This window comes from Oryzias latipes, chromosome 16, assembly GCF_002234675.1.
Source record: "Oryzias latipes chromosome 16, ASM223467v1".
NCBI lineage: Eukaryota > Metazoa > Chordata > Actinopteri > Beloniformes > Adrianichthyidae > Oryzias > Oryzias latipes.
Window position 1 is genome coordinate 9284082 of NC_019874.2, and position 14267 is coordinate 9298348.

The 14267-nt window shown below is 39.4% G+C and overlaps 1 protein-coding gene across 5 annotated transcripts in view; it reads left to right on the top strand.

The window, feature by feature from the left end:
• grik2 (glutamate ionotropic receptor kainate type subunit 2) overlaps positions 1 to 14267 on the top strand; it is a 254054-nt gene that overhangs the window by 179236 nt on the left and 60551 nt on the right. For all 5 annotated transcript variants that reach the window (XR_002291930.2, XR_002291929.2, XM_020709977.2 and 2 more), the window contains one exon: positions 5360 to 5566. Coding sequence is in view for 3 of the 5 variants with exons in the window: in XM_020709977.2 (XP_020565636.1) it covers positions 5360 to 5566 (207 nt within the window). In the remaining 2 variants the exon portion in view is untranslated. The remainder of the gene's footprint in view (positions 1 to 5359; positions 5567 to 14267) is intronic.

Genomic DNA, 14267 nt, shown 5'->3' on the forward strand with positions numbered 1-14267 from the left:
ACCATCTGCAGCCTCACTGCAGGATTTATGAGGGTGTGGGGGTGGAGTTTGCATGTGGAAGAAGAGAAAGTCGAGCCATAGACAAACCTGAACATCTTCACACATCCATTTTTTGATTTCTGCTGTTCCGTCAACCTCTTCTGCTTAGTTTATCAGTGAACCACTGAGAGAAAAAACTCAGCAAAAAAAATAAATAATAAAAAATCACCTTAAATGCACATTTTGCATTTCTGGTTTCAAAGTAAAGACTGTTCAACAACCAGCTAACATGCAACACGGTGTTCCCTCTATTTTTAATGGGTTTTAAAAAAGGCAGTAAGACCCCTCACTACACACTTTCTACACTTTTCTTTCTTGTTGAAAGTCCCAAAGTTCAAATCTTTCTTGAGAAACAGTTCCAGTTTTATAGAATGAAAGAAAGATCTGATAGTGATCAAAGATTTATGTTCATGTGGCAAATTGAATGCATTTCGTACAGACTGCAAAAGACGATCACATATATAGTAAAGGACATTGTACATAGTGTGGGTTGAACCAAAGTTTAGGCCTTGAGCCGTGTAACAATTAACATTAACCAGAGAGGGTAAAAATAAAAACAAGAATAAAGTCAGGGCAAGAATAAAATCAGTCTGTCCCGTGGGACAGACTGTCCAGGGTGTGGAGCCAGGACGGGCTCCAGAAACCCCCGCTGCCCCAAAAGGGAAACAGTGGGTTAGGAAAATAGATGCAAGTTCAGGAGGAGAACCATTAAATTGTTCCACAATATTTTATTTGTACTCTACCCACTGATCAAAACTCTGAAAATGTCACATGTCCAAAATGGAGTCCCTGATTGGTTGATGCTATGCGGCGACCTCGCCAATGTTCTGATTTTTTTAACTCTGGCCTGCCCAAATTGTGCTGCTGGACCTTAGATCCCATCTGTACCAATGATTTAACATTGAAACTGCCGCCTCTGCCGCATGAATTTCATTCTGTGTGAATGCAGCTTTAAAAGTAAACTAAATACCTCTGCAGTCCTTTGTTAAGAACTTTTAAACAAAAATTAAATATTGGCTTGATTGATTTTTTGTTTTTTTTTAGAATTTCTGCAGGTGTACATTTTAGACACTTAATTTTCATAGACTCGTAAGTGTACCATAAAAGGTATGTGAATGTTGAGATTGTGTTAAATCTCCACAGTTTGATCTTGACAGCCAGTGATCTAAGGAGAGAAAATACCCTCACAAATAAAAAAAATACAATGGTGTACACACAACGTGACATTAAAGCATCTTAAAACCAACTATGACATAGTTGGTCTTTAAACATTACACACCAATCGCCTGATATGCAAATTTAAGCACAGTTCAGAGTTACAAATGTATAAGGAGTTCAGAGACTCTTTTCACGTCTTTAGATTTGTATGTAGATGATGCGTTTAAATGCTTCATTTTGAACAAAATCAAGTAAAAACTGCCCTGATAATTAAGATTAAAAAAAAGTCTGAATACGTGTTATTAATACCGTCATCCCTTTTCTTTCCAAGTTTTCCAGAATTGTCTGCTTCTGCCACCCCTGACAGCGCCTTCGGCAAGGAGCTCTTCTCTCTGGTCCCCAACAACAGTGATCAGGTCCTTCTCAATAACCAGAGAACAAAGAGTCAATCAACTCGATGCAGGAACGCACTATGGAAAGACCTGATCCAGTCTCTCTGCTCTAAATTGATACATGCTTTTTAAAAATGAATTACCAAATTCAACATTGAATTGAAATCTGGCTCGATGGTGAAAAGAGAAAATTATATTTCGGGAATGTGTCCACACCAGCAACCACCCCAGTCCTCACTATACAGTTTGTCACCATAGGATCCTCCCCCTCCAATCTGTCAAGACCTGGTAGTGTGGGGTCCAAAAATGCAGGAGAATCTGCAGCTGGAACTTAAACATCATTATAGAAACTTAAAGCATGGCTTAACAACAAAACTAGAAGAGAAAAAAAAAAGTCTCAATGCAGATGACCTTACATCCATAACGTGAAACCAAGACAACAAATTACACAGTGGATGAAAACCTAAAACAAAGACAGACAGCTGTGGATAATTAGCAGTCTGTACTTGGTGTGACTGAGAAGGGGAAACAAAAGATCATAAGAAGCAAGAAAACATGACTGAAAATGAAGCACCTTTACCAGACCTTTACACAACCAGACCGATTGTCTTATTGTTCATCTGGAAACACCCACACCTCAGCTTCTCAGAGTCCTGGATCACAGCTGAAGTTATTTGTTGGTTTTTCTTTGCATCACTAACAATTTTTCTGGCAGTTGTGGCAGAAATGTTTGTGACCGTGGTTTGGTTTTAACCGAACGCACCATTTTCCACTTCTTGATTGAAGTCTGAACGCTGCTGTCTGCCATTCTCGGTTCCTTGGATATCTTCTTCTATCCCTTTCCTGTGTTGTACAGTTCAGTTACCTTTTCCTGTAGATCTTTTGACAGCTATTTGGCTTTCCCAAAGACTCAGGATCCAGAAATGTCAGTGCAGCACTGGATAAAGGATAAAGGATCTGTTGGGAGTCCATAAACTCAAAGACCTTTTGTCCACACACATTGATGACAGACAAATGAGTCACTGGTAAGGATGGTTACCTTTAGCTGCCACTCAAACCCTTTTGGGCATGTTTTCAGAACAAAATCATTAGGGTGTGTAAACTTTTGAAAGAAATGAATTTCTTCCAGGGTAAGTAAACTTCTGAGCACAAAAGTATAACTGGGAAACTCTTTTTCGGATTTTTCAGAAATGTATTCTACCAATGCTGGGCAGTTCAGACCTTTCTGTGTAAGGGAAGGAATAGCTAATTAAAAACAACCTGTTATATTTGCTGTTGTTATTTATTCACCACTTTCACAGAAAAGCCTCATTGGCGGCAAATTGTTGAGTCTACAGTCAAATATGTCAAAGCTCAAAGAAATCTAGTGGGTTTTTTTTTTGTTCTTTTGGTTGCAACCATGGCAGTTGCACCATAAACAACACCTGCTTGGGGATTGTTTTTTTCTTTATTCAGATTCATTTGACAGAGAAATGAGGGAGTGGTAGAAGAGAGGGACACGCTGCAAGAACACAGGTTTTAGGCGAACAGAAACAGATGGTTCATGGAGCTGTGGTTCAGAGGGGAAGAAGGAAGAGGAAGCAGGCATGGATGAGAGGAAGAGCGCTCAGCTGCTAAGGAGGCAGCAGCAGAGGGGAAATGGAATAAAAAAAGACAGTAGTAATCGCCACAGCTGTTCATGTGAACAAAAAGCTTGTCCTTTCTTGCTCTCTGTTTTTGTGTTTGTTCATCAGCATCTCTTATCAGATAATGAGGGAGAAAGAGAGGCCTGGGCGCATCGCCAGCCTCCTGCAAGGACACAAGGATCCTTTTAATGGTTACACCTCACTTTACTCCCACACGACCCCATATCCCAGTACTGCTGGGAGAAACACATGCGCACAAACATGCGCACACCCAGACACGCACACATACGTGTACAGAAGACCACCTCTTTCTTCACAATGAAACCTGTTCAGCTGACTCTAGAGAGTTACTACATGGTTTCTTTTAGGTGGTAAGATCGAGCTCGTGTTCCAGAACGTTCTAAAACTCCAGTGGAACCATTACTGCGAGCTCTGATCGAACCAGGGAGGTCACATGACGGTTTCACTTCGTGTTTCATTACATCACCAGGTGTTCTGAATCATCAGGTTGTTTTCAGGGACCCTGGCCTGGAATTATAATTCAACTGGGGCAATCTTATTGATGTGGAAAAATCATCCACAATTTTACAAAATGAAAACTATTTCTAGCAGAGGATTTCTTTCTTTCCTTGTTTATTTTTTGAAGACATTAAACCTTTATGTTTTTTTCTGACAGGTGGCTGATAATCACCGTTTATTGGCAGAGGTTTTTAAAAGTTTCTACAAAAATGTGTACAATGGTTTCCTGCTTTAACGCACTCCACCTTTGGCTGTTTCGCTGCTTTTTTGTGCATTTATTACCAGCAGCTGTGGTCTGCGTCTTGGTTGGCTGCTGACCGTTTCAATCTCCTCTCATCAGTTTTGCCTGTACTGTACAGAATACAGTACGTTCAGGTTCCAAATATGACTTTGGGTTTCCTTCTATAATAATGCCCTTTTATCTTTTACAAAGATTTGACCCACTCCAATAAAAGTGGTGTTTTTTGTTTAGCATTTTTCTAGTGATAGAGGACATAAAAGAATTTCGGGTTAGATTGCATTTCTGAGTACTTCTTTATTCTAATTGTGGTGAATGAGGAGCAGATAAAAAAAAATCCTTTTTGAAAAATGCTATGAGTTGTGACGCAGCAACTGAAATGGGCGGGGCCGAATATCTCCCTGCTCCGCTGTATTCTGATGCATCCACTTGCAGACAAATAGATTCAAGTACGTCTTTGTTTTCCTCGTCTGAGCTGAAACCTGGATCCAAACTGTACGGATGGATATCTGTATTGCTCGCCCTTTTTATTGCACTGCTAATGTTAGGTTGGGGTTGTAAGGGGGCTGTAAGCAGGAGAGCGTGGAAACAAAGGGATACATGTGCAGCCTTACTTACACGCCTACTGTCCTGCCTATAACTCAGGTTGGGAGGTGAATTTCTTATGAACTTCTGCTGCTCTACAGAAACTATGTCCTAGAAAACAAGACAAGTTTTTGGATTTTGGCTAAAAACGCCAGAATCATAATTAAAAGACCACTGGGAATGTTTTGAAAATAGATAAAAAAATAAATGGAGTGCAACTTTAAAACCTCAAAAATCTTTTTGAGCTTCTTGAGGAGACATTTTGTAATGATATAGTCAAAAACAACTTCCTTATGTTTCATCCAATCAGAGCGCAACTACACCCAGTGCTGAATCTGGTAAGGATATGTAGATCTAACTGTACTCAAATTCATTAATACTTTATATGTCCTCTTCAAAAAACACATTTTTTAAAGTAATTATTTTAGCACATGTTCATTGTTGTTTATTTTCAATTATCTGTAATATTTACCGTGTTTGCAAAGCAGGTTAGAGTTCCACCTGAATGCTTCTGCATCCCCACAGCTTGCTGAAAATAAAACGTCTTTTCGAACCAAACTTCCTACAATAAAAATCAATATGGTGTCAAAAAGAAGAGCCCAAATACATGAAACATTGAAGTTTAATAAATTCAGCATTTTGAAAACATTTTTTAGCCACTACCTGTGCCGAGGTGAATTTTATTTTTTGTTTTTTTTATTGATTTGATTCATTTCTTTTATTATTTCGCAACAATTGTTCCAAACAATTCGATCTCCTAATCGTTGCCATTAGTTTCATTCCATAATTCTTCTGTTTACCAGGAGGAGCCATACGTGATGTTCAGAAAGTCTGACACACCTCTTTATGGCAACGACCGCTTTGAAGGCTACTGCATTGATCTGCTGAGGGAGCTGGCCAGCATTCTGGGCTTCACCTACGAGGTTCGTCTGGTGGAAGACGGAAAATATGGAGTGCAGGATGAGAACTCGGGCCAGTGGAACGGCATGGTCAGAGAACTGATGGACCACGTGAGTGGAAAGAATAACTTTAACTGCATTACATGAATCACAGTGAAGGAAAGCTCAGTCCCTATGTCCTCAAATGTCCCCTAAGTAAAATAGTTTTGATTCTGATTGCATTAGGATTTGATTTGGATTTCTTTGTCAGGAAGCAGTTTTGATTTATTTTTTTTAAAGTGAGCAATTTTCTTTAAATCTGTTTTCCACAATAAACATTATTTTATAGACTTTGGATTTTTTTCCACATTCGTTTTCAGCTGTCCTTTATACGTTACTTCTTTAGAGGATTCAGGATGTACAAAACTCAGTCAGAGGCTTCAAATGAGGTGGATGTGTCCCCTGGATGGGGATTTGAGACCCTGCCTTATGGGTTCTGCAGAGAACTATTGCTCCACAGCTTCAAAAGTCTAAACGTTTTGATCTCTAAAAGGGAAATTTAAAAGAAGGGTTTGGTTTACATTTAAGGTGAATACAGAACCGAGACCACACTGAAGATAAAAATAATTCATTTTCATTTGTTTGTAAGTTCTAATCCTTGGGTTTGTCCAGACTTTTGTGAACGTGAAGACAGATGATGGACGGCCACTATGGGTAAAAAGCTGGAATATTTTTTTACCTGAGCTGTGTACGTATCTCAAATTTTTCACTTACCTTTAAACAGTTTGGTGAATGTTTGTTGTCATATTTATGAATGAAAAAACTGACAAAAACGTAAAAGTTAGGGGGAAAAAAAACAAACTGACTGCTGTGAGAGAGTCATCTGATGAGCTTTCATTGGTCTAGCAGTCATCTGTTTCCAAATGCTTCCATGTTTGCATCTTGGTGTAACACATCACTGAGTGGCACTTATCCTAACTGCTAAAACATTTATTAGAATATTACTTTTTGTCATATGATATTGTTGATCAAAATTATAAAAATGCCAATTTTTTTATGGAACTCAACGTGTTCACAATTATGTATTTCCCATGTTTTCTGTTGGATAATATCTCATTATCATGGAATATTTTGTGTGCAATCGTTTATCCCCTTAGGTAAATTCTAAATGAGTTTTTTCTCTGAAAAATGAGTTTTGTTTGGTGTCCTGGAGCAGTTATAAGGATTTTTTTATTTTTATTTTATTTTATTTTTTTTGTAAACATAAAAAATGCAAAGAGGTTCAATCGGAGCTCAGGAGGCCACCAACTGATTCATGCTGAGGATGTGAGAGGAGCAGACTCATCTCTCAGAATAATTGGTCAAAGTGTGATAGATTCCACATCATTGAGCAAAGATAGATCCATCATCACTGTGGAACAAGGTAGTAACCCCTTAACCCCCTTAACTTATGGAAAAAAAATTCAATCATGTTTTTATTCAAGCACAAGCTAAGTTAAGTTGAGGTAGTAAAATTGTCTATAGTACATAAAATAGATTGTACCGGCACAGGGGTACCCAGATGTGGGCCCCCTTGTGGCTGCATAGTTCCACAGTAGTGTGAAGGGTCTTGCCCAAGGACCTACACTGGATGAAGCTCATCACACTCCACTTCAAAGAAAAAAAACTGATTTCCCAAGCTCCAGTCCTACACACAGTCTGTTAAGCCATCTAGCCGCTTAATGTTTAAGCCCTCCTGATCTTCTTTTACTTTTAAAGTTTTGGTCATCCATTATTTATTATTTCACATTGTTGATTACAAGTCAATTTTGAAATTTTATTTTAGAAGAGATATTACATTTTTGCAGTCAGTCAGAGGAATTATTAAACCAGGGGGTGTCAAACAAACGGCCCACGGACCGTATCCGGCCCGCCAGATGTTTCAGTCTGGCCCAGTCATGAAGAGTAAAAATTATAAGGATATTTAAAAAAAAACATGTTTCTAGTCCATTCCTGTGGGAAGTTATGATTTTTTAAAGAAATAACCGAAATGCGCAATTCTGTGGAGTCCTATACTGTTCATAATTAAATAAATAAATATTTAATTCAATAAATAAATATGACGTCATGCAAATACACAATCAACCAATAAATCTCTCATAAATATATAAAAAGATCATGAAATTGTGAAAAACCTGCACACTGATTTTAAATTAACCATTGTATTATTCAATATATTTCATTTTGCTTTAAAAACATGTTCATTATTTTAAAACAGCATTTTAAAAATATTCATTTTAATCATGTGGAATATATTATAATTTTACGTCTTTTTTCAGAACCTCGGATTTCAAAATCAATATTTTCCAAAGTAGCTTTGTTTTTATTTCATGTTGCTGTTTTTCACAATGGCTGATTTATTTCATGAAGAGCTTTTTCAGGAGAATGGGTCTGTCTGTCAATCAAACTAGACAAGGTGGAGACACTTTTGTGATTGGCTACTCCTTTACTCAGACATGAGCAGCAGCACCCTAACTCCCCTGACTATATCGATCGAAGATGCTTCAGCAAACGTGATGGCGCAATGCACACCCCTCAACACTAGGGGGAGTATGCACCTCAACACATCCACAGTGTTACAAGAAATTGGGCAGTTTTGGTTCTAAATTTGCGGATAAAAGTGGCTTTGGGCGAGTGTGCATGATTCGGGTGATTTTGTGGTCGGTTTGGCAATTTTCATCTTCTCATGAACGTATAGTAGTGGCCTAAGTTAGGCTGAGTGGTTGTTGGAGTTCCACTAAGCTTCTATGAACTGGAGTTTCCATGAACGCACCATGCTGCGTGTGGGAGGGGCAACAAGCTAATGTTTTTAGCCTTATAGCCACATGGAGCGGTTGCTTGTGCTTATCTCAGTAACAATGCATGGATGCACAATGTACATGGAGAGTGTTAAGATGTCAGAAACGTCATCGCAGGAAAGGTTCAACATTTTTCTTGAGAGGGAAAAATAAAACCAGAGGACCTGATTATAATCATCATTGTCTCATTGAAAATAGAAAAATATCATAAGGTTCAGGAGGCCCGAGCAGGCTTGTCCCGCTTTGCACAGCTGCCTGGTCTCACTCTGTCGATACTCCTGCGAGCCGACATATGTCACGATGTGAGCTGTGAGTGAATGGCGTAAGAATGAGGAGTGTGAAAGATGTTGACGACCGGAGCTCCTTTGTGGTTTGGTCCACACAAACCCTCAAACTACAAAAACAGAGTTGTGGATGTTTGCATCTTCTGCAGCAGACAGATAGTTTGTCTCTATTTGATCCTCTAATGTCAGCAAAGCCTCGCGGATATCGCTGAAATATGTCATCTCTCTGACTGGCACACCGCTGAGCGGGTATCGAGGAATATGAGTCGATTTCCATGGATCAGCCAATGAGCGTTTAGATCCCGCCCACTTTCACTGATTGACAGAAAGACCCATTCTGCTGAAAAAGCTCTTAATGAAATAAATACGCCATTGTGAAAAACAGCAACATGAAATAAAACAAAACTACTTTGGAAAATATTCGATTTTGAAATATGACAGAATTATAGTAAAATTCAACATGATTAAAAATGAATATTTTAAAAAGCTGTTTTAAAATAATGAACATGTTTTTAAAGCAAAATGAAATATATTGAATAATACAATGGCTAATTTAAAATCAGTGTGCTGGTTTTTCACAATTTCATGATCTTTTTATGTATTTATGAGAGATTTATTGGTTGATTGTGTATTTGCATGGGGTCATATTTATTTATTGAATTAAATATTTATTTATTTAATAATGAACAGTATAGGACTCCATACAATTCCACCACTAGGGGGAGCAAAGTAAAAGCAAAACAGGTGAAAAAGCATATTTTTGCATGTGCCAAAAGGTAAACCTAACAGCTCTGTGTCTGTATAAGATCTAGTTCAGTTCCGCGCGAGGCCCACCGCTACATTGCTATAAGAATGATCAGTAGTGACACCCTAAAGACCAAAATTTTGTCAAAAAGAAAAAAAAGGTTGAAGTGGAGTGCAGAGCTTTCTAGGAAAAATGGAAAGAGTTTTATTTTTTCACAGAGTTGAATGCAAAACCTGCATGCTTGGTATGTCATCAACAGGTGCTCAAACAATACAACATTCAGCACCACTATGAGAATCGCCATAAAGAAAAGTTTCACTATTTGGAGTTAAGAAAAGAGGAGATTGACCAACTATTTGCTGAACTGGAAAAACAACCGTCTGTATTTACTGCAGCCATGACTGATAGAGCAGTGAAGGCTACCTTATTGCAAAAAAGTTGGAGCAAACATCCAAACCATTTTCAGATGGTGGACTTATGGAAAGATACTGAAGGCTGAAGAAGTCAACCTTTCCCAACAGAAGACTGTCAAGGATTAGGATCAGATCCAACATCTCTGAGGAGACTTGGGCCAAATGAAGGAATCCAGTCATTTATTGTATTTTCGGTCACTATTGATGAAAGCACCAACAACACAGATCTATACAGCTGTACATATTTATTAGAGGTATTGAAGAGACCGTCACAGCGACCTTTTTTGAGTTGATGGACACAACAGCTGATGACATAGTCAGCTCTCTAGTTACTGCGCTGGACAATGTCGGAGTGAACTTGTCATTTGATGTCAGTCTGGTCACTGATGGCGCCCATTAAAGGTCAGGAAGAAGGCAGGTATTGCCACAAAATTCAGGCAGCCAACCAGGAAAAGATTCTTGGACATTTCACTGTGTTTTGCACACTTGAATGACAGTAAATGTGTTTCTGCACAGGATCTGAATCCTTATATTTATGCCTGGGTGAAGCCATAAATATAATTTGACATGGCTGTTATAATTTGGATCATACAGTAAGTATTCAGTTCTAAGATCTGAGTGTGTGGTTGTATGTTTCCTTGTGGCCCTGGGATGGAATGATGACCCTGGATGGTTATCCATGGTGTACCCTGCCTTTTCCCAACGCTGTCTGGAATAGGCCCTAAAAAGGATTAAGTAGGTCTGGAAAAGGGGTGGATAGGTCTTACAGACCTAAACATGAATTGAAGTATCATTGATGGCTAAAATGTTATCCCACTGGATCCTGATAAAGGACTGCAAGGCATATAGACACTTCCAGATATGTACAACAAAAGCAAACTCAGACCACTAGGAAAATGAAAACTGAACACTCAAAACCAGAAATTTTATAAGCTGGAGTTTGAAGTGATTAATAAAGACTGCTCTGTGCCTCTGTTGGACAAAAGAGCAAGTGAGGGCATGGAAATAATTAAAGTCCATTATGAAAACATCATGGCAATAGACAGCATTGTCACCTCACAGACTCCCTCAAAGGAGCAGTGGACATTAGAACAGATAAAGACAGAGCATGCAGATGTCTTCACTAGCGATGGATCTCTGGATGGATTATACAAAGTTAAAACAGATGAGTCCATTAAACCCGTTCAGCTACCAAAGAGACATGTTCCTGTAGCAATGATGAAACCACTTATAGATGAACTACAAAACTTAATCTCGTTTGTAGAGCGAAGCACAGACTGGATTAGTGGTATGGTGGTTGTCCAAAAATCAAATAGGAAACCAAGGGTAGGCACTGATCCAAGACGTTTAAACAAAGCACTGAAGCGCAGCCATTTTCCCATGCCTCCCTGATCTGTCCAAAGCTACAGTTTTCAGTGTGTGATGTCAAAAGTGGATTCTGGCATGTCAAACTGGAAGAAGAGTCCAACTACCTGACAACATTTTTCATCCCATTTGGATGTTACCGCTGGTTAAGGATGCCAATGGGAGTCAGTAATTCACTAAATATCTTTCAGAGGAAGTTGACACAGGCACTGGAGAACCTGCCAGCTTTGTACATAATTGCAGACGATGTACTGTATGTATTTATTGTAAATGGCGTATACTTATATAGCGCTTTTCTACCTTCTTTCAATGGCCCAAAGCGCTTTACAGTCCCATTCACACGCACACATTCACACACTGGTTGTGGCTCCGCTGCCGAACACCGGCGCCAACTTTCCACCAGAGGCAAGGTGGGGTTCAGTGCCCAAAGACACTCCGACACATGGGCGTGCAAGGCGGGAATCAAACCAGCAATGTTACGAACATGGGTCGACCGCCCTACAGCTGCACCACAGGCGCCCCTATTGATCACAGGCCAAGGGGAGACACAAGAGGCTGCCAAACATGATCATGATGAGAAGCCAATACTGTTCTTAACAGGTGCAGACAGAAGAACATCAAACTGAAGCCGAAATATGGAAATTACGCCAAAAAGAAGTTGCTTACATTGGACATCTTCTAACAGCTGATGGTTTGATGATAGACCCTAAAAAAGTGAGAGCCATCAACTGCCACAACCATGCCAAAGCAGTACAGAGGCTCTTAGGAATGGTGACCTAATTAGACAAATTCTGCCCACATCCTTCTGACCAATGTGAGGTGTTGAGAAAACTCACACATAAAGACTGCAAATGGAACTGGAACAATCAAGATGAAGATGCATTTGTAAAACTGAGAATATCATCAAGAAACCTCTTCTCAGTGCACCCAAAAGACTTCAAAGAATGATGTTGAGGATCCAGAAGTATGACGTGGATGTGGTGTATGTACCAGGAAAAAATATTATTGGTTGATACTTTAAGCAGAGCATATCTTCCCGAACATTCTTTCTGTGGCTCTGTGGAAGTAGAAATAGAGACTGTAAACATGGTGCTACACTTGCCAATATCTGAACAAAGCTCAAATGCAATTTGTATGGCAACAGAACAAGATGCTACACTCCAAATACTCAGACACAGTTTTTAGGATGGAACCATTTTTAGAGGTGAACATGCCATAATTCCTGACTCATTGAGAAAAGAAATAAATCAACGCCTAGACTCTTCTCACTTAGGAGTATAAGGATGTCTCAGACGAGCTCGAGAATTTGTCTACTGGCCAGGAATGAAAGAGCAAATCAAGACACGTTGCTAAATGTGAAATTTTGCAGGTCACTGGATGTCAAACAGCAAAGATAGACTCCATTTCCACATGAAATGCCGGATAAACATTGGGCAAAAGTGGGCACAGATTTGATTTGTTTTGACAACAGAGACTATTTGATCACATTGGACTATTACTCAAGTTTTTTGGGGAAATAGATTATCTACCAGACACAAAATCCACCACAGTGAAAAAGAAGCTTAAAGCTCATTATGCACACCAAGGCATCCCAGAAACAGTCATATCAATCGATGGTCCCCGATATACTTGGGACTGTAAAGCGCTTTGGGCCAACAAAAGTTCAAAAAATTTGCAGACAGTGCGAATTCCATCATAGGATATCATCACCAAGACACCCACAAAGCAACGGCAAAGCTGAGTCAGCAATGAAAACAGGAAAAAAGCTCTTGTTATAGGCCAAAATAGCAGGACAAGATCCCTTTTTAGTAATGCTGGATCATCGCAACTTACCATCTCAAGAACTGAACTCCAGTCCAGCTCAAAGACTTCTCAGTCGCCATACAAAAACACTACTTCCAACAAAGACAAGTCTTCTCCAGCCAAAGATTTTACAAGCACAACAGGATTTGAAGTCCAATCAGCAATGCTAGTACGCATATCACAACAGATCGACCAAAGACCTACACAGATCGAAAACTGGAGACCATGTCAGAGTACAACCATTTGAACCTCACACTGTCTGGAGGGCTGGCAGAGTGGGGAAACAATTTGATGCATGCTCATATGAGGTACAGATGGACTCTGGAGGTGTTCTGAGGAGAAACCGGAAACATCTGAGAAGTGCACATGGACTAGTTCACAGTGAGACTGCTCACTCAGAGACTGTTTGCTCCACAGTGTCAAGATTTACTAAACCGTGCACACAGTTTACTAATCTGTGCCCAACATTTAGTAATTTGTGCGCACAGTTTGTCATATTTTTTTTCTTTTTAACCCCGGGAAGTAGGCAGACTTTAAGTTGACATTTCTTGTTTAGAGAAAAAAAAAAAGAGAAAGACCAACAATAGGAACTAATGTTGTGTGTTGGTTTCCAGTGGGACGGTGCACAGTCAGAATGAATGAAAGCATGCACCTGAGCTGCACTGGAAGATTTGAACCTGCCTGAGTTATTTAAAAGTACTGGCCTGTTGGGTAGAATAAAAGTATTGTGTGTTTCGCTTCTTGAGGAAAGACCAGAATATAACAAAGACCACAACTTTTCTCAGTTTTTTCACACATTCATGTATGAACAATTTTAATCCGTGCAATATACAGAAAATGTACGTTGACACAGCCTTAATCAGTTGCAGGGTGGCATGTATTTCACAATGAGAAATAAACATTTGACATTTGTTGGTGTCATGTTCTGCTGTGCTGCCAGAACTCTAGAAACTGTTGTTTCTCAGGACTTTCCATTCTCCCTTCCCTTCTTATCAGCCTCATTGCTAATCTGGGCTGCTAATTGCTAATTTTCTACTGCCCCTCTCTGTTTCTCTGCCATTTCATTGTAGCTTTTTTGCTCACGTTCACACCCAAAATATCATATATAATTTGATTTTTGACCTAAAGTTGACCTGTGGATGTACAACTCTTCCGATCTTTACTTTCAGATCTGGAATATCCCTTTTGGAATACCTCTCTGAACTCATAGTTGGGTTACCTTCCAATTCACTGACTTTCTACTTAAGATCTGCAAACGCACCTCTCAGATCCCCTTTTGTGATATGGGCTTGTCAGTACATCCCTACCAGAACAAATGCAATGACTTTTTTTGCATGAAGTCCCAATAATTGCATTTCTAAGAGACGGCCCATGATTTTGGTGGTA